The 26,236-nt window shown below is 40.3% G+C and overlaps 1 protein-coding gene across 1 annotated transcript in view; it reads left to right on the top strand.

Moving 5' to 3' along the window:
- Positions 1–26,236, top strand: part of VPS13D (vacuolar protein sorting 13 homolog D) — a 242,824-nt gene that overhangs the window by 93,697 nt on the left and 122,891 nt on the right. The window contains exons 40-53 of the mRNA XM_007463189.1: positions 260–412; positions 2,214–2,349; positions 3,465–3,512; positions 4,869–5,019; positions 5,110–5,320; positions 8,392–8,639; positions 10,538–10,729; positions 11,047–11,173; positions 12,655–12,797; positions 15,739–15,869; positions 16,105–16,280; positions 20,847–20,970; positions 21,767–22,002; positions 25,761–25,869. Coding sequence (XP_007463251.1) covers positions 260–412; positions 2,214–2,349; positions 3,465–3,512; positions 4,869–5,019; positions 5,110–5,320; positions 8,392–8,639; positions 10,538–10,729; positions 11,047–11,173; positions 12,655–12,797; positions 15,739–15,869; positions 16,105–16,280; positions 20,847–20,970; positions 21,767–22,002; positions 25,761–25,869 — 2,185 coding nt within the window. The remainder of the gene's footprint in view (positions 1–259; positions 413–2,213; positions 2,350–3,464; positions 3,513–4,868; positions 5,020–5,109; positions 5,321–8,391; positions 8,640–10,537; positions 10,730–11,046; positions 11,174–12,654; positions 12,798–15,738; positions 15,870–16,104; positions 16,281–20,846; positions 20,971–21,766; positions 22,003–25,760; positions 25,870–26,236) is intronic.

Below are 26,236 nucleotides of genomic sequence, written 5' to 3' on the forward strand. Positions count from 1 at the left end.
GTACCAGACTCTGCTGCTGGTGGAACGTGACTATGCAGTGATAGCTTTTAGCTGTTTCTAAAGTTTCGGTCATGAAGTTGTGATCGATCATGAAGATAACTTGAGTTACTGACCTTTTAGGTCCTCTTTTGCAGCCAGGTTATGTGGCGTTACGTCTGTGAGTTGCGTTCTGGGAGGGTTTCTGCTTCCAGCCCTGAGCTGCGTGAGAGGGAGGTGGAGGGAAAGGGGGACTAGCTGGTATTGTCTGATTTGGTTCCAGGGCTGCACTGTCTCACAGCGGGAGTCCAGGGCTGGTTCCAGAAGGGAATGGAACATTTCTTGACGACGCTCACAATGTTAGCGAGTGGCGGGAGGTCCTCACGGGTGAAGAGATTCCCTTTGAATTTGAAGCAAGAGGAAAGCTAAGGCACAGGTAAAGCATGGTTTACTCTTTGCCTCAAAAAAAAGAAAAAAATAATTGTCCCTAGTGTTTTGCCTTTTCACTTTCTTTTGTTAATGACTTTAATGTTTTATTTTTAAAAGGTATTTAGGAAATCAGTGTTTCCTTTTAAAAAAATATAATGACCATCTTGGAAATACACTTCTTTCCATTAATCATCCCTTTATTTGACATGTGAGGTGGTAACTGGTGTGTTCCATGTAAGTAATTCGGTTGAAGCCTAGACAGATCATAACCCTCCAGTTCATTGCATGATGGAGTGGTGACATGGTATTATTAAAAGGTTATCAGAGCGTGTTGATTTCAATTTTAAGATACACGTATGCCGCAACACTTTTAGCAGGCAGATGGTTTCAGGAAGCAGAGCCAATAATGATAAGATACTCTGATTCTAAGGAGGAGAGGATAACTCACCTAGGGAGACTGCTCACTGATGCACTCAAAATCGCCAGCCAGGGGACGGGAGTAAATGTGAAAGAACGTTGTGTCTAGTTACCGAGAGATCATAAAATATGTAATAGAATGTTATATGCACACATTTTTAAGTGGAAGCGCTGTCCAGCGGATAACGAATAGGTTAAGATTTTAGTGTTTGAGCCTCATTATCTCAAATTTAAGAGATTGACTTCGGCCTTCTGTGGTCACATGCGTTCATGGTGCTTTAATTCTTTGTGCGCAAACCTGCTCCTCAAACGCTTCTTCCTTCCGTAAAGCTCTGCGCCGGTGCACATTTACTCCCTAGCGGCACGAGTTCTGAACTTGGGGGCCTCCAGTGATTTTCAGCAAAAAAATAGTTTTAAAAAAAAAATCACTGTGCTGGGCACACGTACCTGGAAGCCACGTTAGAATTTCCAGGGATGAGTGGTGAGCATTTTTCTGTTCTACAAGGTTCCTGGAGAAGCTAAATTATAGAACTGTTCACTGTATTTCTCAGTAAGCACTGCCTCTGTTGTATCAGAAGGGGTTTGGCCTTTTTGTCGTTTCTGTTTTAGTTTCTACGTTTTGTAACCCATTTCAAGTCCCACCTGCCTGCTTGAATTCATCGAAATAAATGCCTTCTCTGGTGTTTCACCCTTTGGCATTCTGTCCCCCACGCCCTGCCTCCCTCCCCCCTTTCCTTCCTGTCAGCCTCAAATCCACTTCCCCATTTCAGGCTTCTGGCTTGAATTAGGCAAAATCTATAAATAGAATTAAATGTGCAGTTTCCTCCTGTTCCTCCTGTCCTGCCCACTGCCTTCTACTGCAGTTTCAGCTGCGCACTTCAGCCTGGAAACTCTGTGGGCTCCGTCTCTCGTTACCGTGTCTGTAGTCTTGTAGGACCAAAGCCCAACGACTGAGAAGCAGGAGATTCCACAAAAGAACCAAGGAGAAAATGTCATTTTAGGCATTTCCAAGAGTATGGTTGTGTGATTAAATTGCTAGCACAGCATTTCTACTACCCCACTGAACCACTTTTAGCTGATGTCATTTCATAAAGTTTGAGGTAGGGGTGGGTGGGGGACAGACCTGAGCTAGTTCACAGGATTCACGTGGTTTGTATCAAGGGGGGGCAGATGCCACTCTTGCTCAGGCTTTATAGATCTTGCAGTTTTAAGTGTGAGACTCAGTTAAAATATCCTCTTGATTTCCCTTGCATTAGGTAATCACCGAAAGGTTTATTTAGACAACTGGGTTTTTATGTCATTATATAGTAAATCCGATTTCAGGCTCTGCTTCTGCTTCTCTTCCCTGGGTAGGATTGTGCTTAATGCCTTTTTCTGTGTTCTTGTGACAGACACACCCATGACCTCCGGATCCATCAACTGCAAGTGAGAGTGAATGGCTGGGAGCAAGTGAGCCCAGTGTCAGTGGACAAAGTCGGGACCTTCTTCCGATACGCTGCGCCAGATAAGAACTCCTCTTCCTCTACGGTGCGCGGATGTGGAAAGCGTGTTCAGTGGCAGGATTATGCCCTAGCCACACCCCCTTAAAGCCAGGCTGTCAGACAGGCCTTGCTCTAGTGACATTTTCTCATTCTTCATTTTTCCTAGCCCTGGGAGGAATACCCAAGATCATTTGGGTCAGTCATAGGCATTGGTAATCACTATGTAGATAAGCCAGCCAATGCTTAGTTTTAGTAGAGAAACAAGATCTAAGGTTGGCATGAACACATGTTATCCAGCCTGTGCAGATCCATTTTATACTCACCCGGGCCAACCGGCAATTTGCGAGTTTGCCAAACATATATTGGCTTTATTTCACATATTGTTATGCTTCCTTCATACACTGTCTTCTTTACGCTTTTATAATGCTGCTTCTTGATCCTTCTAGCTCCGTGTCTCCAAATTCTCCTCTCCGGCATAAAGATAGATGTCCACTGTTGTTTATTTTCTGGTCATGCATCCTCTCACACACCCTTGCCCTGATTTTACCCCAGCCTATAGTTCTAGGGGTTGGAGGGCCAGCCTTGGGGAATGTGGCATCCCTGACCAGAATGTGCAGGCAGAGGCTGACATCCTAGCTGATATGACCACCACGGGTGCTCTTGCCAGATACTCATGGGGTATACTTCATGGGGTAACTTGTGCTCAGTTTTGAGTAGCCAGTGATGAATAGGAAAGCACAGATTTGCAGAGATATTGTAGCCTTCCTCATGCTTGCTGCTTCATGAAATGTATTCTTGGAGGACACTGTTCTTTTCATTGTTCTTCTCTTGTGCCCCAAGTTTCTTAGAAAAAGAAACTTTCTTTCAAAGTTACTTTTCTGCCTAAGTTCATGTCCAGTAATAAAAGGACTAATTCCCCCCCAGAGATACCTTTCTATTTTATTGATGCATTCCGGAGAAATTTTGTATATCCTGAATGGTTGTAAAATGAATATTGCTGTTCCCATTTTTTCCAAGATGTTTTCTTTTCATAGTAGAACATACTTTACCTAATAGTATTTATAAAACCATCTTTTCAAGCAACTTATATTGTCATTGAATTTAACGATGCCTGTTATCTTAGGTCTGTACTGAATCTCTGACTTTTGGAATCTTTCTTAGATTGGTAGCCCGAGCAGTAGGACAAATATTATCCATCCCCAGGTTTATGTGAGTATGATTTTCCTGTGTCACTGTGTTTACACGCATAGTTCTTGATGACCACTGGACTTTTTTCCTTTCCTATTAATGCTTTCCTTCCTTTTACAAGAACTTGCAAGAAAATGTTTTCACCTAACTTCGTATGTGAGACTGAATATTACAGGGAAGGAGAACAAAAGACAAATGTTTTAGTCCGAGGTCTCCTTTTCTCTCCAAGTTAAATATAAATTAACCTTTGTATGGCTATACATATTTTATAGGTTTTGGCCCAAAGGTCATGAATATAACTAAGAATGAAAAATAGATTTTTTCTTCCCTCATCTGATTTTTGAAACATCACCACAGGATGACATTAAAATGCTTTTTTAAGGTTTTTGCTTATAATTTCTTTTCCCTGAGGCTAGTAAGTTTCAAAATGTGAAATTTCAGCTAAGCATAGAGGCAACAAGATCAAGATTTAAAACAATTGTTATTGGGCCTTGGCTCTCCTGGGGCTTTACTGGGCTGGGTCACTGGAAGCTTTGGTGATGATTGTGTCCCTCTAATAGCACCCTAGAAGACTGTACTTTGCCTTTTCATTAGGACTGTCTAGAAGCTTTGGCTCAAAACATGGAGCTTGTCATTTGATTGTTTATTAGGTTGGTTTTCACATACTGTTTGCTTTAATGAAAAAACTGGCAGTATGGAAAGCTTGGATGTTGTGTCATTTGTTTCTCCAATCAATAAGCAGTATCAATATGTTCTGGATACACAGAATAATAGTTTTAGAAACCTTCTCTTTGGTATGCCTAATGTGGAATTTTATACTTAAAAAAATTGCTAAATTCCTGGCACATGGTAGCAGTACAAAATGTGTTTTGAATATGTGAATGAACATACGCAAAAAGAAAGTAGTGGCTGCATCCAACCAAGACCATAAATAAATGATTTCCCTCCATTATCTTGAGTTTCTTGGTGTTCAGAAGAAGAGTGATTACTGAACAGAACTTAGAAATTATTGTGAAGAAGAAGTTTGTTTTTAAAGTTCTTTGATGTATTTGGTTGGTTTTTTAATAGGCATGTCAGCAAATAGTGTATGGGCATATCGAGTAAATTTTATGACATTTAGAAAAAAAAGTTATTTTTCCTGTGAAAGGCATACCAGTACAGACAACTCTTTAGAATTGGCTGTTACTGTAGTGAGTATTAAGAGGGTATTCACTCTTATTAAAGTGGAGTGGTTTTAGGGCTTAATGACTCATTTCACTGAAGAGCTATAGTAACAATAAGATGCTTTAGATGTAGGCATTCTGGTCGGTATTATTGTATTCTGTGTGTTTTTCAAAAGCACAGCTAAACTCTTTATTACTTTTCTCTTTTTCACAGTTCTCTTCACTCCCACCTGTCCGGGTCGTCTTTGCAGTGACCATGGAAGGCAGTGCTCGGAAAGTGATCACTGTCCGATCAGCCCTCATTGTGAAGAACAGACTTGAGACGCCAATGGAACTAAGACTGGACAGCCCATCAGCTCCAGACAGTAAGTTTTGACATTGTCCTTCTTTTACCCTAGATGGACTTAGGGGTGGGCAACCAATCCTGAAACTGCTAACCCGTGTTTCTGTGGCAGAGCCCGTGGTCCTTCCCGCCATCATGCCAGGTGATTCATTTGCCGTGCCTTTACACCTCACTTCTTGGCGGCTACAGGCCCGGCCCAAAGGACTGGGTGTGTTTTTCTGTAAGGCTCCTATTCACTGGACCAATGTAGTGAAGACTACAGAGGTTAGTAGCAGCAAACGAGAGTGCCACGCTATGGATGCGGAAAAAAGCCGATTCTTCAGGTATGTGTGGCACAGCAGTGACATGTATATTTTGCCATTTTTCTTCATTCTTTCTCTAAGGACCCCGAGTGATTCAGGTGTGCTTATTTAAAGCCCTAAAGTTCTTATTCCTTAAGTTCTTTTATTCCCTGAGTGTTAGGTTCATACGAATTCATGAGTTAACCGTGGGCAGGAGCATGGCTGTTACTTTTCTAATATTTATGGAAGAAACAATCACAAACCCACTACTCACACATATACGATTAGAAACTGGTGTGTCTGCATCAGCATAAAGAGAAGACATGTAGGGAGGGAAGAAAAAACAATGGCCAGTTCCCATTCCTAAATTGGGAAGCAAAGTCCTGGGGTTGGGAGTTTTTCAAATGACTCAAAGGAATTTGGGTGAAGGTTCATGCACCTAGTGCTGACTTTTCATGGGGACTCTGACAAAATTATATTATCATTTAGACTCCTGTTTCCTCTTCTGAAGCGTGCAAGTAATATGTTACTAAATTCATATGTTAGAAAAAATACTGGATTGCTGTTGTTAGATCCTTCTAAACTTAGACTTTAAACTTATTTAGATTAGAGATGATCAGCTTTAGTTTCCTTTATAGCAAAAACAGGCATCCATTTAGTAAAACTTACAGAGGAGTAGAAGACTGTAAAGAATTCCACTATTACCCTTTATTGAGATTTGCCAATTGCTGACAGACTAAAGGGAGAAACAGATAAATACACAGACAAAATCGGTGACTTTAACACTTCCCTGTCAGTAATTTATAAAACAGACCAACAAAAACAATAAAGATATAAACGGATTTGAATCGTGCTGTCAACCAGCTTGTCACAATAGGCATTTATAAAGCACTGTAACCAACAATTCCAGATTGCACATTCATTTCAAGTATGTGTGGAACATTCATCAGGCGAGACCATCTCCTGGGCCATAAGATCAATAAATATTAAAGAATTGAAACCCTACACAATGTATTTCATCATTATAATAGTATTAAACTAGAAACCAAAACAATAAGATGCTTACAAAATCCCCAGATACTTGAAAATTAAACAATACATTTCTAAACAACCCATGGTCAAAAAGACATCACAAAGGAAATATTTCAAAGTGAATGATAATAAAAACTGGACATATTAAAATGTAGGAGTTGCAGCAAAAGCAGTTCTGAAGGGAAATGTATAGCTTTTAATGCTCGCATTAGAAAATAAGGAAGATGTAAAATCACTGATGTAAACTTCTACCTTAAGGTAGAAGAATAAATTAAACACAAAGAAATAGGAAGAGAAAGAAAATAAGTATGGAAATCAGTGAAGCAGAAAACAAACAATAGGAAAAATCAACAGTGTCAAAACTGGCTGTTTGAAAGGATTCATAAATTTGATAAACCTCTAATAAGACCAATCGTGATGAAAAGCGAGAAGACACAAATTAGCGTATAAGGAATGAAAAATGGAGAATTATTATAGATCCTACAGATATTAAAAGGATTAAAAGGAGATGTATGAACAATTTTATACAAATAAATTCCACACCGGAATGACAAATTTCTTGAAAAACACAGACTACCAAAAGTAACACAAAGAAGAAACAGAAAATCCAAATGGCCCAATATCTGTTAAAGAAATTTAATTTATAATAAAATACCTTCACTCAGAGAACATTCTAGGACCATATAACTTCATTAGTGAATTCTACCAGATGTTTAAGGAGAAAATCATACCAGCTCTTTGCAGACGCTTTCAGAAAGTAGGGGAGGAGGGAATAGTTCTCACTCATTTTATGAGGCCAGCATATCCCTGATACCAAAACTGATACAATTATTATCAAGAAAAAGAAAGCTACAAACCAGTATTCCCCCATGAAGAGATGCAAAAATTCTTAACAAAATACTACCAAATAGCTTCCAGCTAGTGTGGTTTATCCCAGTTAAGATTAGCTTAACATTTGAAAATTAATAAATTTTTTTTAAAAAAAGCATGAGGGCTTCCCTGGTGGCGCAGTGGTTGAGAGTCCGCCTGCCGATGCAGGGGACATGGGTTCGCGCCCCGGTCCGGGAAGATCCCACATGCCGCGGAGCAGCTGGGCCCGTGAGCCATGGCCGCTGAGCCTGCGCGTCTGGAGCCTGTGCTCCGCAATGGGAGAGGCCGCAACAGTGAGAGGCCCGCGTATCGGGGGGGGGAAAAAAAAAAAAAAAAAAGCATGAGACCTAATAAATTTATCGAGATTTTAGGATTCAAGATCAACCTATAGAAATCAATAATTATATGCTATATTCTAGCCATGAACAATTGAAAAATGTGATTTAAAAACACCATTTACAGTAGCACCAAAAAAAATTTAATTATTCAGGAATCAGTCTAAGGAATGATGTACCAATCTTTTACCCTAAAAATTACAAAACGTTGCTGAGTGATATTAAAGAAAGCCTAATAATTAAGTGGAAAGATATGACCAAGTTCACAGATTGGAAGACTCAAGTATTGTTAGGATTTCCATTCTTGCTAAATTGATTTGGAGATACAACCCAATTGGTTATCAACAGGATAATGAATTTTTAAAAAATGGTATATTCACACATTGGCATATGAAATACTGATGCATACAACAGCATGGCTGAATGTTGTTGAAACTTAATGTTATGCAAAAATAAACCCAGACACAAAGAGTTGTACATATTGTATCATTCCATTTATATGCAGTTCAAGAATAGGCACAACTAATTTATAATGATAAATCAGAAAGTGGTTGCTTGAATGATGGGAGAGGATATTGATTGGAAAGGGATATGAGGGAACTTTCTGGAGTGAGAGAAATATTCTGTAATTGGTTTTGGGTGATGGTTATAGAGGTGTCTATAATTGTCAAAATTCATCAGACGGAACATTTAAAATCTGTACGTTTTATTGTCATTTGATTATGCCTTAGTGAATGTGTTTGGATTGAAAACTGCAAATATCTTACTAAATTATTGTGCCATTTTAATGTTATCCTGTCTCATACTTAGCTAAGGAGAAAAAAATTCAAGCTCTTCATTCAAGCTGATGACCTTTACACCATTTTGTCGTCATAGGTTTTGTGTGGCCATAAAGAAAGAGAATTATCCAGATTACATGCCCTCCAACATATTTTCTGACAGCGCAAAACAGATTTTCAGACAGCCTGGGCATACCATATATCTCCTGCCGACAGTGGTAATCTGCAACTTGTTACCTTGTGAACTCGATTTTTATGTTAAAGGAATGCCCATTAATGGGACACTGAAACCTGGCAAAGAGGTGGCTCTCCACACAGCTGATACCTCCCAGAACATTGAGCTGGGTAAGGATTTAGCCAGATAACTGTCTGTAATAATTCTGTGAATGTGTCAGTGGATATTTTGTGACTGTTTGAGAAAGTTTTAGAGAAATTGTAGCACATATAATACCTCAATAAGCCAGCTCAAAGGATCTATGCAGTTAAAAAAAGAAAAGCAAAACTTCTAATATAGAAAATCATCGAAACAAAACACCCGAACAAAACTAAAAGATTTACAGAGCAAGCACTCAACACAGCCTTTTTTTTTTTTTTTTTAAATAAATTTATTTATTTATATTTTTGGCTGCGTTGGGTCTTCGCTGCTGCGCACGCGGGCTTTCTCTAGTTATGGCGACCGGGGGCCACTCCTCGTTGCGGTGCGTGGGCTTCTCATTGCGGTGGCCTCTCCCGCGGCAGAGCACAGGAACTAGGTACGCAGCCTTCAGTAGCTGTGGCATGAGAGCTCAGTAGTTGTGGCTTGTGGGCTCCAGAGCGCAGGCTCAGCAGTTGTGGCGCACAGGCCCAGTTGCTCCGCGGCATGTGGGATCCTCTTGGTCCAGGGCTCAAACCCTTGTCCCCTGCATTGGCAGGCGGATTCTTAACCACTGCGCCACCAGGGAAGCCCCAACACAGCCTTTTTTCTTAATGTTGCTCGCTTGGTGTGTGAGTAAAGGAAGTCATTTCATCTTTTCAAACTGTGCTTTTTACCAGCTGCAGAATGAGCAAAATCATGTCTCTTTTTTCTTTTCACGAAAGGGAAAAACGTTAGGTAAGCACGTACTGTGTACTTCAGGCAGTATGTCAAATACCTTCATATACTTGATCTTATATAATCCTTACAGCAATAGTTACTTGTCCCATTTTACTGACAAAGACATTGAGGTTTGGAATAGTTAATGTATCAAGTAGTTTCGTTTGTAGGGATGAATGAAGTCAAGGGAGGGGGTCATTATCATATTTGTAGCACTTGTAGCAACAAGGTACTTCTGGATTTGGGACAGGAAGTAAGTTTTCTTTAAGGCTGTTGTAGACATGTTGAAATAATAAGGACTTAGATATTTACCTTTTCACAGTTTTGTGATTTCATAATATCGTCTCATTTGATCTTCACAACAATGGATGTTTCAGGCAGAGGGACAGCTGGTTTCCCCATTTTACTGATGAGGATCCTGAAACTCACTGAACTTCAGCAATGTGTCCCCCCAGGGATAAGCTTACATTTTTGAATATGTAAATCCTCGAGTTTAATTTAGAAAAGAAAAATAGTGCAATTCTAGTTGTCTGTTTTAAAGAAAATAGGTCTTTGTCCTGACATTTATTATTTCTTCAACAAATATTTATTGAGCCCCTGTATGGTATGGAAATGTCCTCCCCCGACCCCCCTCATCACTGGGTGCACACCAAGCACTCCTCATCTTCACACTCATGCTCTCTGTGGATCGTCACTTTTAATAAGAAGCCCGAGAAGTAGATACTTTTATTATCCCCATTTGGCAGATGGACCCAGTGAGGTTAAATGGCTTGCCACACATCACGCAGCTGTGAGGGCAGACTGGGAATTTGAATCCAGGCAGGGAGGCTGCAGAAAACCTTAACTCTTACTCTCTACTTGCCTTTACTGGGTTTCAGGCACCCCGCCGAAAGCCTGAGGTATAGTAAACTCTTAATACCAGAGCTGTTACTGATAACCTTTGGGTACTTTCATTCTTCGAATTATTATGCAGTTCAGACTCCCTAGTGTGACTTCTAGACCATATTTATTCTCACCCCAGCTAAAGGAAGATGGCCATTCTAATGAGATTTTTGCCAGTTGAATACGTGGTTATTGATTTTTCCAGAGCAATCCAATTCAGTTTGGCTGTGGACTGTTTTGACAAACTAAAGTGAGAACCCTGAAAGACAATAGCTTGTATCTTCTTTAGGGGTGTCATTGGAAAATTTTCCACTCTGTAAAGAATTGCTTATTCCATCTGGAACCCAAAACTATATGGTAAGAATGAGGCTCTATGACATCAACCGGCGGCAGCTGAACCTCACCATCCGGATCGTGTGTCGAGCAGAAGGATCTTTAAAGATCTTCATTTCGGCTCCGTATTGGTTGATTAACAAAACAGGTACGTACAGAGGGTGCTCAAGTAGGCCTTTGGAGTTGGTCGTGGGAATTCAGATTTATCTGCTCAGCTAACTAAATGGAGCCAATGCAAACAGATTACCTCAACAGTATAAGCTGCTAAACTTACTTTCCTGTTTCCATAAGAAGTGCTTAATCATGGTCAAGACTGGCCTTTTGGACAACGACTGAGCAAGCCCACTAAATAAATTCAGTTTTCACCATTTTCCCCCTTGATGATTTTTTTTTCCTTTTATTATTTGTATGTGTCTTGGGTACACCGGCTGGGATTGATATAAACTTTCCCCCTCCTTCCTAAAGGGCTCCCACTGATCTTCAGACAGGACAATGCAAGAATGGATGCTGCAGGCCAGTTTGAAGAGCATGAGCTGGCCCGGAGCCTGAGCCCTCTCTTGTTCTGCTACGCTGACAAAGAGCAGCCAAGCCTGTGAGTGCAGTCATCTATGGGAAGGGGAAGTAAGCTCCCAGGGAAGGGAGAAATTAGCAGAGGCTCTAGTAGATCCGTGTAAGTAGAAATATACTGTAGATAACAATCCTGACTTGGCAGGGGAACAGGACCATGACTTAATGGGATTTTTTCAGATCTAATTTCTGTGTTACTCGATATTGAAAATAAACCATTTGGTTGGTTTATAATGAAAGCCAGTTTTATCTTCCGTGTATTGAAGCGCTTCTATTCATAACTCTGCTGATGGAGAGAGACCCACATGTTCTCTTCTCTGCACGGTCTGTCTCCCCTGGAAGCTCTCAGAGAAGGCAGAGGAGCTGACTTCAGACGGGAGATGGATGGCCCTTTGGTAGAGCCTCCACCCTGTTAATCCAGTCCAGGTCGTTTTGTGTAAGCTTTTGAAGTCCATCTTTTTTTCTGTTGAAATAAAATGTGCCATTTCAAGATCTCAAAGCACTCGTTGCATGTAGAGCATTAATTCACGTTTGTTCTTGGTTTTGGCATTCTGCTTTTTACAGGGGTCTTCTGATTTATAGCCTTAATCCAAAAATACTTAAGTGTATCTGATACTGCTAATATTCCATACCCCGTTATCTGTAGAAATGTGCTGCAAACTTACAGGAGGGCTTAGGGAGTAGTACATGCCAGTGGATACAGATGCATCTACCAGGGAGGGCTGGACTCTGGGCTGCTGCTGGAGTCTGGAGAGGATTGACCAGGGTGCTGGCCACAAACAGCCACTTGACGTGGTCAGCATCCAGGACCTGACGTTTGAAACACAGTTTGTTTTATGTACGGAATCACAGTCCCCAAAGCATTTCCACGTAGACTATCTCATTTGATTCTCCCAACATTTCAGTAGATTAGGCAGCACAGGGAATCTTGTTTTGTTTTTAGATGAGGAAACTGAGGCTCAGAAAGAGTTACCCGCCCAAGGTTACATTGCTTGTTAGTGGTAGAGCTGGAACACACATTCAGGAATTATGTTTCCAGGATCCATGACAGGACGCTGACCAACTAAATGGTGCTTTGCTGTTACAATAGTACCAGGCCCTTGAAAGAATGTACCACTGTCTGCATCTTCTGTATGCACTTCTCTCATATGTTCAGGGTATTGCGGAGTCAGGAAAATATCAGTTTGCTTTGAATCTTTGTTTTTCGGATACTGTAGCATTTTCCTCCTGTCTTATGCTCACAGAATCATAATGTTTTCTCCTAAAGCATTTAGTTGTGGAGGTCAGTACATTTTTACACACTATTGAACTGTGGCTGCCTCTAAGATAGAGTTTTGACCACTGATTAATTGCCTTTCTGTGTTTGGGAATCACATGAGAATGTGGAAGAGTCAGTATTCAAGTTCTGATTTTGGCTGATAGCCACAGCAGTGCTTCCTGGTTAGAACAGGAAGATAAGACTTTCTTATGGATGAATGTATACATCTTTGCTTTTCTGCTCCACAGCTGCACGATGAGAATCGGAAGGGGGATTCATCCTGAAGGCATGCCGGGCTGGTGTCAGGGCTTCTCGCTGGATGGTGGTAGTGGCGTCCGAGCTTTGAGAGTCATCCAGCAAGGAAACCGCCCAGGGCTGATCTATAACATTGGTGGGTTATATTTGGGGCAGCGGGAGAATCGGAACCACGGGCCGATGACTTCAGGCTTGGAGGGATAAGTCGGCCATACATTTTGGCTTCGCTGCAAGTGCTGATATTCTCATTTGGCATTGGGTCAGGTATCTGTTCTCTGAATGCTAGATTGATATCAACACAGATCTATTCTCCTAGGGATCTAAGGAGCCACCTGAACACTGCCCTTTTGAGGTCTGAGGCTCTGTTTAATTTCAGACTCACCTGTGTCAGGAGAGTATCAGTTTGGCTTGAATCCTTGTTTTTCATGGGAATAATAGGAACACTTAGAATGCTTTTTATCCTCCAAGCATTTCCCACGCATTCATTAAAACTTGCAAACCCTAAGAGGGTAAGAAGCATTGTTCTACTTGAAACTGAAGCAGAGAGAGGTTAAGTGACTTGTCCAGATAAATGGGGAAGTCTGTTAGAAGTAGGATTACAACTGGGGTGTCCACATTTGAGGCAAAAAATATAATAAAATGCACTTGGTGGTTATGGTAATTAGAAGGCCCTAACTAGCTTAGCTTCTGGACGTGGCGGGGTGGTGAGGGAAGGGGAGGATGCTGTACCTGTTTGCCTCGTGGCCACCCGGAACACGCAAAAGATTTTCCAACGGGTTAAGACAAACTTGATTTAAATGTGTCTCAGGTTTAAAATGTTAGCAGTGCATCGTTCCTTTCATGTATAATTTCCAAGGATCTCAAAGCACTGTTTAGTATTGAATGTTGGGAAACCATTTAACTCTCTGGGAAGGTGGAAATGTTCTATCTTGTACTGTCCAATAAGGAGGCACTAGCCACGTGTGGCTCCTGAGCACTTGAGAGTACATTACTAAAAACTGTGGTGAGTGTGACAAAGAAATTGAATTTCTCATTTCATTTCAGTTAGTATAAGTGATCATGTATGACTAGTGGCTGTTTTGGACAGTGTCGATGTAAAGAGTTGTGTTATAAAAGAAAAAATTGAGATGGTATCATTTAGCTGTTTACCTTGAATCCCATGGAGTCAGTGATATGTTTAAGTGTTTGACTCTCTTCCAAGTAGAGTTAGCTTTTTGTTTTTTTAAACATGAATTTGCATGTATGCTCCCTTGACATGGAAGCTGTCTACTTTAAAGTTGACATTAAGACTTTTAATAGAAGAAATCAAGTTTATCTGATCCTCCAGCTGAGGATAATTTTCTTTACTTTTTCCTCACATTTTTTTGCTCCACCCATTGAATAGGCAAAGGCTGCTTCATACAGAGTTTCAGTGATTTTGTTTCTGTGATTTGCTCAGTCTTTCAGCTATTTTTGAGACTTAAATTAAAGGAACAGCAGTACAAGTGAATTAGGGAGTTAACAGATCAGAATATTTATAATTGGAATTACATTGGAACATCCAGGACACCTAGTTGTCATATCCTAAGGTCTCTTCTCTTTTTATGGTCTCTTGATACTTGTTGACTACTGGTAGGGTCCTTGTATATGTCCCGTCACGATGTGAGCAAAGACTCCCGAGGCAGGCTGCCTGGGTTTAAATCCAGCTATGCCACCTACTGGCTGCGTGACCCAGGGCAAGTTACCCAGCTTTCCCTGCCTTAGTTTCCTCATCTGCAAAAATGAAGGAATGAAAATACCTAACTCATAAGAGGTTGTTATGAGAATTAAATGATGAGCCTTTGGTGGAGGGTGTAGCATGTATTAAGAATTCAATAACTGTTATTATTTTTATTATTTTTACCATAAACATTTTTATCATTTTATAACCAGTGCTCAGCCCAATGCCTTGAATATAGTTGCTTTATTCATTGTCTGAATGAATGAATTAATTCATCCACTGAGTTTTGTATTTTTAAAAGTTGTTAGCAGAGTTTCTAAGAATATAGTGCTATTTCATTTTTCTTTCTTTCTTTGGAATCTGGTGTTTTGAGATTTCTTTTTGATTGTGTCTTTTTTTCCTTGGTATGTGTTTTGTTTGCCTTTTTTTTTTTTTTTTCCAGTACCTAGTAGGTACTGAAAACATTTATTTTATGAAGGAATAAATTCTGTAGTATCTAGCATTATGTTTGAGCTGGATTCTTGGGCAGTGGGCGTAAAGAAAATACTAGAAGAGTCAGCTGAGTTCAGGGCAGTTGCAGAAGCCAGTTAAGTAATATGAAATTTCTAGGATATGCTGTAAAAGGGGCAGGTTCTCTAGGAGGAAATTTTGTGTCCCATGTGTAAGCAGAAATGTATCACATAAACTGTCTTAGTTGTTTTTTTTTAATAAATTTATTTATTTAATTTATTTATTTTTGGCTGTGTTGGGTCTTCATCACTGCGCACGGGCTTTCTCTAGTTGCAGTGAACAGGGGCTACTCTTCCTTGCGGCAGGCAGGCTTCTCATTGCAGTGGCTTCTCTTGTTGCAGAGCACGGCCTGTAGGCGCACAGGCTTCAGTAGTTGTGGCACGTGGGCTCAGTAGTTGTGGCTCGCAGGCTCTAGAGCACAGGCTCAGTAGTTGTGACGCACGGGCTTAGTTGCTCCGCGGCATGTGGGATCTTCCCGGACCAGGGCTTGAATCTGTGTCCCCTGCATTGGCAGGCGGATTCTTAGCCACTGCGCCACCAGGGAAGTCCCTGTCTTAGTTTTATAAATGGAAACCAAACTGAACACCTGTGTGTTTTAGTTGTTGTCATAGTTGTACACACTTTATGAAGAAGCTAGGAACTATGGGAACATTGATGTTGCCATGGAGACTTTTTAAGGCCTAAATGGGAATAAAGTATAATACTTTGAGTGCTGTTGCTGTTTTCATTCCATTCTTAGGAGGCTTGACAGACTCTCTGGGTGCTACAATTGTTTTTTCAGAGAAATTGTGAAGGCTATTTAATTTTTTTAGACCACAATTTTTTTTCCTTCTGATTAACTCATGGAACTGGTTCTTGTTATTTGTAGGTATTGATGTCAAGAAAGGCCGAGGCCGATATATCGACACCTGTATGGTAATCTTCGCTCCCCGTTACCTGTTAGATAATAAATCATCTCACAAGCTTGCATTTGCACAGAGGGAATTTGCCAGGGGACAGGTAAGCAGCTTGCTTGTGAAGATTAACTAGTGTTTATTTAATAGCACAGTGAGTTTTAATGTCAGGGCTTATCTCCCCATTAACACTAAGTTTTTTGATGTGAATAATCATTTTGTGCCTTTGGTATCCTAAATAGCTCCTGGTAGAGGGCAAGGCTCAGAATAGATAGATATTCAGTAAGCATTTACATCTTGACTTGGCTTTTGACTAAAGCCAATGATCCTCTGTGTTTTAGGGAACAGCCAATCCTGAAGGTTACATTTCCACCCTTCCTGGTTCCAGTGTGGTGTTCCATTGGCCTCGGAATGACTATGATCAGCTGTTATGTGTCCGATTGATGGATGTTCCCAATTGTATTTGGTCTGGGGGCTTTGAAGTCAACAAGAATAATTCCTTCCATATCAACATGAGGTAAGTTCAGAGACTATATTTAGACAGAAAGTAGCCTCAATTGAGGTGCAGTAATGTAAATAGTAAGCTATAAATACCATATAAATTTCAGATATTTATAAAGCTGTAAATAGTAATAAATAGTAAGACTACTCTTCATGAAATGCACACATATGTTTCTGGCTCAAAGGTCATAAAACTGCAAAGACCAGGCAAGGAGGAGTGAACATTTTGATGCAGTGAGTTAAAGGGAACATTGACAGTTTTGACCATTGTGCACTTGCTATCGTCTGAGGTCACATGTTCAGGGGGTAGTACTGATCTCACTGTTACCCACAGCTCTGTCAGCATTTAGATGGCAGCTTTGATTATAAATGTTTTTGTCTATTCTTGCACATTGTACAAACTCTTCTCTCATTTGTTGTGGTTTCAGTAAATCACCTGGCCTTCTTTGGCCAACCCACTGACCCTCAGGTCCTTGTTAAGAAAAATCAACAAAAGTCAGCCTCAAGTAGTACAGGATGACTGCTTTCTTTTTCTGCTTTCATCCATTGCTTAAAAAAAAATATGTATTAAACTTTAAAAATTGTGGTAAAATACACATACCATATGAGAAAGATAGCATAAAGACCCAGAGATAATTTTGTGGGCCTCAGGCACATAACATAAAATTTACTATCTTCACCATTTTTAACTTCACTAGTGTTAAGTACATTCATGTTGTGCAAACAATCTCCTGAACTCTTTTCCTCTTGGAAAATGGAAGCTCTGTACCCATTAAACAACTGCTCCTCTTTTTCCCTTTCTTAACCCCTGGCAACTGCTGTTTTCCTTTCCGTATGAATTTGACTACTCTAGGTACCTCAGATAAGTGAAATCATACAATATTTGTCTTTTTATGAGTGGCTTATTTCACTTAGCATAATGTCCTCAAGGTTCATCCATGTTGTAACCTGTGTCAGAACTTCCTTTTTTTTTTTTTTTTTTTTGGTGATAGTTTATTACATTTTATTTCACTCTAGTGCAGTGGAATTATATATATTCAAGTATAGTTGATTTACAATGTGTTAATTTCTGCTGTACAGCATGGTGATTCAGTTACACATATATATCTACATTCTTTTTCATATTCTTTTCCATTATGGTTTATCACAGGATATTGAATATAGTTCCCTGTGCTATACAGTAGGACCATTTTTACATTCACCATTTACATTTTACATTCCTGCCAGTAGCACACAAGGCTCACCGACACTTGTTATTTTTTGCCTTTCTGATAGTAATGGGTGTGAGGTGGTATCTCATGGTTTTGATTCTCATTTCCCTAATGATTAGTGATGTTGAACTTCTTTTCATGTGCTCATTGGACGTTTGTACCTCTTTTTGGGAGACATGTCTATTCAACTCCTTTGTCCATTTTTGAATTATTTTTGTTGTTGTTGAGTTGTAGGAGTTCTTTATAATTCTGAATACTAACCCCTTATGAGATACATAATTTGCATATATTTTCTCCCATTCCATACGTTGCCTTTTCACTCTGTTGATTGTGTTCTGTGATTTACAGTTTTTAATTTTGATCTAGTCCAACTTAACTGTTTTAACTTTTGTTGCCTGTGCTTTTGGTGTCGTATCCAAGAAATCATTGCCAAATCCAGTGTTATGTTCCCAAACCCTGCGTTTTCTTCTGAGAATTTTATAGTTTTAGCTCTTACATGTAGGTCTTTGATCCATTTTGAGTTAATGTTTGTATTTAGTGTAAGGTGAGGGTCCAACTTCATTCTTTTGTTTGTGGATATCCAGTTTTCCCAACACCATTTGTTGCAAAGACTTTCTTTCCCCATGGTATGGTCTTGACACCCTTGTCAAAACTTGGTTGACCCTGTATGTGAGGGTTTATTTCTGGGCTCTCTATTCTATTCATTCGTATTCTATCTTTGTGCCAGTATTACACATTTTTTTTAATTACAGTATTTTTGTAATAAGTTTTGAAGTTAAGAAGTGTGAGACTTCCATCTTTGTTCTTTTTCAAGACTATTTTGGCTATTTGGAGTCCCTTGAGATTCCATCTGAATTTTACTATTTCTGGGGGAAAAAAAAACCACTTGGAATTTTGACGGGGGTTGTGTTAGATCTGTAGATCCGCTTCGGGTAGCACTGACATCCTGACAATACTAAGTCTTCTAATCCGTGAACATGGGATGACTTTCTATTTATTCCTGTCCTCTTTCATTTTGTTCATCAAATGCTTTTTGAAGCTAAAGACACCGAAATCAGTGCTATTTCAGCACATTTAGAAGCAATATTTAATCGTTTATACCTTATGGTTAGTTCTCTATGGAGAACACTATTGTAAGGGAACAGAAAAATGGCTAATTTAATAATAGATGATCCAAAATAGTATTTATATTTGACTGAAAAAATGCATTATCGGAGGTTTTTCTTTGTTTCTGTTTTTGTTGATGATGTGCCTTTCTTAATTATCCTTTGCCCTGGCCCCCCTTATTAGAGTTAATTGCTTCTGGCATAGTGGTTTTCCAGCTATGTTCCTAGGGGCCATTGGGGTCTAAGGAGGTGACTTTACAGGTCAAGGGAGCAAGGTGGGCAGGGCTCCAATGCCCTCATCCCTACTTCAACCAGAACTCCTATCTGGTAGTATTATCGTATGTTCCCCACAACAGCGGTCCCCAACCTTTTTGGCACCAGGGACCAGTTTCATCAAAGACAGTTTTTCCACGGACGGTGGGGTGGGGGGATGGTTCAGGTGGTAATGCGAGTGATGGGGAGCGGCAGATGAAGCTTCGCTCGCTTTCCCACCGCTCACCTCCTGCCGTGCGGCCCCGTCCACCGAGGACCAGGGGTTGGGGACCCCTGCCCCACAAGATTTTGTGGTGGGGGTGGGCAGGGGAAGGTGAGGAATTCTGCAGCTGAAACCACCATTGGTTTATATACTGCCTTGGTGGAGGCAGCCCAGATCTGTTGTGTGGTGTGAAGCCATTTCAGAATTAAACAAAAAAGTTACTCATCGTCACTTAAAAAAAGAAGAAAAGGAAGTAAAAGGTGTGGAGGGTGGGGAGAAGGATGGCTTGCGTACCTTTGTTGATCCTTTTGAAATAGTTTCAGTGTGTGGCCCTAAGCAGGGACTGAGCAGGGACCTGGGCCAGCTGTTTCCTTCCTTTACTTTCCCCACATTTTCATTTGGAAAGAGTTTAAACCCACAGAAAACTTACAAGAGTAGTACAAAGGCACCCCTCTTTTACCTAGATTTCCTGCATTTCAACGTTTGGTCTGTTCTTGTTCTCTCTCCACACGTGCACACATACACTTTTTTTCCCAAACCATTTGAAAGTAATGTGAAGTCATCATGATACTCCAGCCATAAAAACTTTATTACCTATCATTACACACTGAAGAAATTTAATATTGATTATGTTTTTAAATAAATAGTTCTCTAAAATGTCCTTCATAGCAACCCTCCTGCCCAGATCTAGGACCCAGTGAAGGATCATGCATTTTATTTGGCTGGTATATCTCACCTCCCTTAATCTAGAATAGTCATAGTCTCACTTTTCCCTTTTTGTCTTTATTGACGTTGACATTTTTGGAGTCCAAGCCGGTGTCTGGTAGAATGTTTTATTTTCTGGATTTTTCTGATGGTTTTTTATATATAAATTTGGGCCAAAAAAGAAAAAAGAAAAATTTGGGCCAAAGACATTTTTGGTAAGAATACTGCTTCTGCGGTGGTACGTGTTTCCCACTGCATCACATCCGGAGGCCTGTGACGTCTGTTGGTCCTGTTATTGATGTTGCTAAATTCGATCATCATTTGGTTTAGGTGGTGTCCACCAGGTCTCTGTATTGTGAAGTTACCTTTTCTTCTTTGTAAACAGGACTAGTCCATTGGGGGGTTAATTTGAGACTGTGTGTATGTTCTGTTTCCCCAAAACCTTTCACTCAGTGGTTTGATGGTTCTTACCTGAATCAGTTATTACATTGGTGGTTGCAAAATGGTGATTTTCTGGTTCTCTCATTTCTTCTACATTTATTAACTGATATTCTTCCCTAGGGAAGAGCTTTCTTTCCATTCTCTCCAGTGGTTTATCTGTATTTAAGTACACACACACACATACACCCCCACACCCCCACAACACCCCTGTAAATTATGATCACATGCTGGTACCTCCATTCCACAGGATTCTTCCTCACCTTCCCTCACCCTACAATGCAAACCCTGTTTATCAATAACATCAATATATTAGTTTGAACCGTGTGAAATTCCTCTTTTCTAGGTCAAAAGTAGTCTAATATTAACAATTTTATGTAGTTCAACCAGCATTTACTCATTTGCTGCACTGACGCTAGGACCCAAAACAAACCCTAAGTAAAATTTGTAGATCTCATACAGTTACGGCGTGCTGTTCCAAGTTGCTTGAATGAATTCTTTTTTACTGTGTGATTATACTGTCAATTTCTAGTTTTTTAATGTGATCAGAGAGCGCACAGTGGTGATCATGAGAAGTATGAGGAGAATGTGAACTGGAACTCGTTCCCTCCATTTTATGCAGCCTCTTTTGTTTCCTTTTGCTGCAGAGATACTCTGGGAAAATGCTTCTTCCTGCGTGTGGAAATTACTCTTCGAGGAGCTACCTATAGGATCTCCTTTAGTGATACAGATCAGTTACCCCCTCCTTTCCGAATTGACAACTTTTCTAAGGTATCAAGGGGAGTTGAGAGCCAGTTTGGCTGTTTCATATGCGGGAAGGTGGAATCTGTACTGCCCTTAAGATAATGATGATGTACATTTTAAACTTGGGTTCAAAAGAAGCTGTACAGGATCTTAGAAATCTTACCACTGGGAGGTGGTTTCTGCTGGTTATTTTGATTGCTGGGCAGCCTTGTCCAGAAGGGACTTCTCAGTCCCCAGAACTTATCTTGTCTAGATAGTTTGGTTGGCATGGTGCTCTCTGTAGACATTTGCATATAAACAGAGAGAGAGAGGAATCAGAATCAGATTGACAGATGCCCGGTAGAATGGGCGGGCATTCCTCCTGTTGCTTAGTTACAGTGAGCTCTTTTATGAATCTTCCAAGTAAAGCCAAGATGGAAATCATTAGATTCTATTTTAAATTATGCCTTACATCTTAAAATATGTGACTTTCCATAGCTGAATTCCAAAATTTTTGTTCAGAGTGTATCCCAGGGGGTTGAGGGTAGACTAGATGCCATTGAAAGGACAGAGAAGCTTCCTCTAGGTATTTGGCGTGGCAGAGCTTCTCAAAACCCTTTACCCAACAGGCTGTGGCCCATGTCTAATTGGTGGGCTTTTTGCAGTTTTGAAGATGATTAGAAAGGCATTTGAAGAGGCCACATGATGAGCCTCACTTGTGGTCATACGCTGTGTAGGGTTCATTTGGGAAGGATCTGGGACTTAAACCTAGGAGGCACTGATAACTTTCCAGTACCACCGCTCTGACTGACAGTCCTCTTTATCCTCTCCGCCCTTACCGTAGGTCCCGGTTGTCTTCACTCAGCATGGCGTTGCTGAACCCAGGCTCCGAACTGAAGTGAAGCCCATGACTTCCTTGGATTATGCCTGGGACGAACCCACCCTGCCACCTTTTATCACTCTGACTGTTAAAGGGGCAGGTTCCTCTGAGATCAACTGCAACATGAATGATTTCCAGGATAACCGACAGCTTTATTATGAAAATTTCATTTACGTCGCTGCCACGTATACGTTCTCTGGGTAATTCTGAGTGAAGTTACTGTTCGTAAAGCAGAAAACTCTAATTATTAACCGGTTTTAAATTTTAAGCAGTTCTCAGGAGGCTAAGGGATGAACGAAGATTCCTTCCATTCTTTACCAAATCCTAGGCTCAGGCTCTATCTTGAGAGGTCTTTAGTGTAAACCCTTGTCTTCTGGCTAGAGTAAAATTTATCCAAAAAGGCAAGACTCTTCTCTTTTTAATAATCTATCCCCAATAATCCATTCTAGTATCTAACAACTCCCTTAAGGCTTTGTTATTATAATGTCTTAAACTTCTCTTGCTTTAAACTTCTAGCCATTTTTTGTTTTACCTCTTTCCTCATTTGAAACTGACTAATCTTCATCCATAATTATTCAAGTCACCATTCTGACTCTCCTCTTCCATTGAGGATTCTGATGAAGCAGACACTTAAAGGTCTTTTTAATAGTCACCTAAAGGCAAGCAGAGGAGTTTAACTTGACAGTAATTCCAGTTGCCTTAGAATTATAATCTTCACTGTTGTCTGACTAGTTAGTTGTATTTAGAAAGAAAAGTCAGGTGAGGAATAGTGAGCTTATTCTAATTCTGTTAGATTGGTACAGAGATAGGTACGTAGAGATTCAAAATGTTAGGCTTTCAAAAGTAGTCATTCCACCAACACATAAATATAGTTTGTTTCTGTGCTGGTTACAGGGCCAATTTTAAAGTTGAAGAAACTGGGAAGATAGCCTGATCTTTAGCATTCCAAATATAAGTCACCTGGTGAACAGGGCATTTAAAGTCATATTTCTTTGCAAAATGTTCTGAATAATTTTGCTCATGAAATATTTTTGTGTGTGCCTGAGGCCCGGAAAATCATCTCTTGAGTCTGTGCAGTGTCTCTCTCGGCTATCTAGACTCCAGATTTCACTAATAATGAATTGAATAGGCATCTTTGCTTAGAATAGCCCTTTTTTTCCTTGTTTATTACAGTTCTCTTTTGATAATGATGGTGCTGAGATGCTTATCTTGTTTTAATTAAGTCAGTCATGTGTGTTTCTTTCTTTTTAAAGATTATGGCACTCAACAGTATGACATGCTTAAGGTTTTAGTGCCTGAAAAACCAGTCCTTAATCTGGTTGCTATTCATGTTTTTCTCTCTACTTTCTTATGTTAAATTCCAGTAGTTACTAAGCTGTTTAACTGAAGAATCCTAATGGAGAATTACAAATTTAATGGGTTGAACAGATATGGATAGAGAAAAAGAGAAGTTCCTGGGAATCTTAGTGTGCTAAGGGGTTGAACCCTATTTTGAAGTGCAGTAGATCCTATTTCTTTGCATTTTTGGTGAGAACTAATGATGAGGAAGGAGACTAGTTTTGTTTTATTTTAAATTGAGGTGAAGTTCATATACCATAAAATTAACCATTTTAAAGTGATCATCAGTTCAATGTCATTTAGTGTATTCGTGATATTATACAGCCACCACCTCTATCTAGTTCCAAAATGTTTTCATCACCCCAAACCCATTAAGTAGTGACTCCCCCATTAAACCGCTTCTCCCAGCCCCTGGAAACCACCAATCTGCTTTCTGTCTCTCAGGATTTACCTATTTCAGATATTTCACATAAATTATCATAAAATATGTGTCTGGCTTCTTTCACTTTGCATGTTTCCAAGGTTCATCCACACTGTAGCATGTATCACTGTTTCATTCCTGTTATGGCTGAGTAATATTCCATTGTGTGCCTGTACCACATTTTGTTTGTCTGTTCTTCCTTTGATGGACATTTGTGTTGTCTCTACCTTTTGGCTGTTGTGAACAGTGCTATCAGCATGCCCATACATGTACTTGTTTAAGTACTTGTTTTTAATTCTTTTGAATATATACTTAGGAGTGGAATTGCTGGGTTCTACAGTAGTTCTATGTTTACCTTGGCGGTACGCGGGCCTCTCACTGTTGTGGCCTCTCCTGTTGCGGAGCACAAGCTCCGGACGCGCAGGCTCAGCAGCCATGGCTCACGGGCCCAGCCGCTCCGCGGCATGTGGGATCTTCCCGGACCGGGGCACAAACCCGTGTCCCCTGCATCAGCAGGTGGACTCTCAACCACTGCGCCACCAGGGAAGTCCCTATGTTTACCTTTTTGAGGAACTGCTATGCTATTTTCCACAGGAGCTGAATCATTTTATGTCCCACCAGCAATGTGTAAGGGTTCCGGTTTCTCTACATTCTCAGCAGTGCTTGTTATTTTCCACTTAAAAAAAAAATTTGTTTTTTAATTTATTTTATTTATTTATTTTTGGCTGTGTTGGGTATTCGTTGCTACGCGCGGGCGTTCTCTAGTTGCAGTGAGCGGGGGCTACTCTTCGTTGCGGTGCCCGGGCTTCTCATTGCGGTGGCTTCTCTTGCTGTGGAGCACGGGCTCTAGGCACACAGGCTTCAGTAGTTGTGGCACATGGGCTCAGTAGTTGTGGCTCACAGGCTTAGCAGTTGTGACGCACAGGCTCAGTTGCTCTGCAGCACGTGGGATCTTCCTGGACCCGGGCTCGAACCCGTGTCCCCTGCATTGGCAGGCAGATTCTTAACCACTGCGTCACCAGGGAAGCCCTATTTTCCACTTTTTTTTTGTTTGTAGTAATTCTACTGAATAGGTAATGTTATCTCGCTGCGGTTTTGATTTGCATTTCCATAATAATTAATGATATTGAAGATCTTATCATGTGCTTATTCCCATTTGTGTATCTTTTTTGTTTGTTTGTTTGTTTTTTGACCATGTCGCACAGCTTGCGGGATCTTAGTTCCCCAACCAGGTATTGAACCCGGGCCGCCTCGGCCACGGCGTTGAAAGCAGTGGCTCCTAACCACTGGACTGCCAAGGAATTCCTTATTTGTATATCTTTGGGGAAATGTCTATTCAAATTCTTGGCCCATTTTTTAGATTAGATTTTTTTGCCTTTTTGAATTTTAAAGCTCCTTATATAATATGGATACAAATCCCATATCAGATATACGATTTGCAAATATCTTCTCCCATTCCGTGGATTGTCTTTTTACTTTCTTGGTAATGTCTTTCGGAAGGACAAAAGTTTTTAATGTTGTTGAAGTCAAAATTTTTTTGGTCACTTGTGCTTTTGATATCATGAAAACTGGTTTTTAACTCGGAATTTTTCAGTCCATTTTTTGATGATAGAGATTAGTGGAAACAGGAGGATAATCTAAATAAAATCTCATTGAAATACCCTAAAGTGTAGTTAGGCTGCAACATTCCATAAAGCTTAGTATTCTTAAGCCATAGAGAAACACAACAAGGTGGAATTGGAGGAAGGTGATTATGAACCCTTTGTTTTCTTTTCATCCTAAAGGGACTTCTGATTTCTTGCTAAGACGTGGGGATGCAATAATTCTGATCATCTTCCTGGCAAACAGTAGAACTAATTCTTGGACCCTTGGAATGTCTGGATTAGTTTTTGTTTTTTTTGTCTCTAAAGATATATAGTCATCCTTTTATGTCTGAATTTTAAGCCACTGAAATTATCAGGAGAGGGGAAGTGTCAGAGTATGTCTTCTGACAAATGAATCTTTGAACTGTGCAGGTAAACAGCACAACCTTGATCTTTCTGCAGCTTGAGTCAGGCTTTTTCTTCTATGATTAAAGAAGAATTATCTTCTTTATGGTGGAGGTTCAGCCATTTGCTTATGGGTACATGAATACGCGTGTGAGTCCACGTGTATACGTGTGTGTGTGTATTATGATTGTTACTGTTTCTTCAATTCTAGTTTACAGGAGGGGACAGGACGGCCTGTGGCTTCCAACAGAGCCATTACCTGTGCAGAGCTCGTCTTGGATGTCTCACCGAAGACACAGAGAGTCATTTTAAAGAAGAAGGTAAGAGAGCTTAGAACTTGGAGTTTAGAAGAAAAGATTTTTAGCCCTGGAAGGGACAGGGGCCACCTGGTCCACCCCGTCGTTTTGCAGATGAGCAAGCAGAGACCTAGGCCCGTGCTCAGGTGGAACTTGGGCGTCCTGACTGCTCCAGTTGTTGTTCTCCCCACTGTCCCATGACGCCTGCTCTAGGAATTCCAAGCCCTTCTCATCTTTGATACCTTTTCGAAGAACTTAATTCTTGAATTTATTTTTTTTCAAATTTGTGACTTGTCGTTTTCATTACTCTTTCTGTTGTAAGACTCCCCTAATCTGCTTTTCCCTAAACTCAGTAGAAAAATTATCACACTGACAGTTTTTTCCCTTTGTA

Source organism: Lipotes vexillifer, unplaced genomic scaffold, assembly GCF_000442215.2.
Source record: "Lipotes vexillifer unplaced genomic scaffold, Lipotes_vexillifer_v1.1 scaffold109, whole genome shotgun sequence".
Taxonomy (NCBI): domain Eukaryota; kingdom Metazoa; phylum Chordata; class Mammalia; order Artiodactyla; family Lipotidae; genus Lipotes; species Lipotes vexillifer.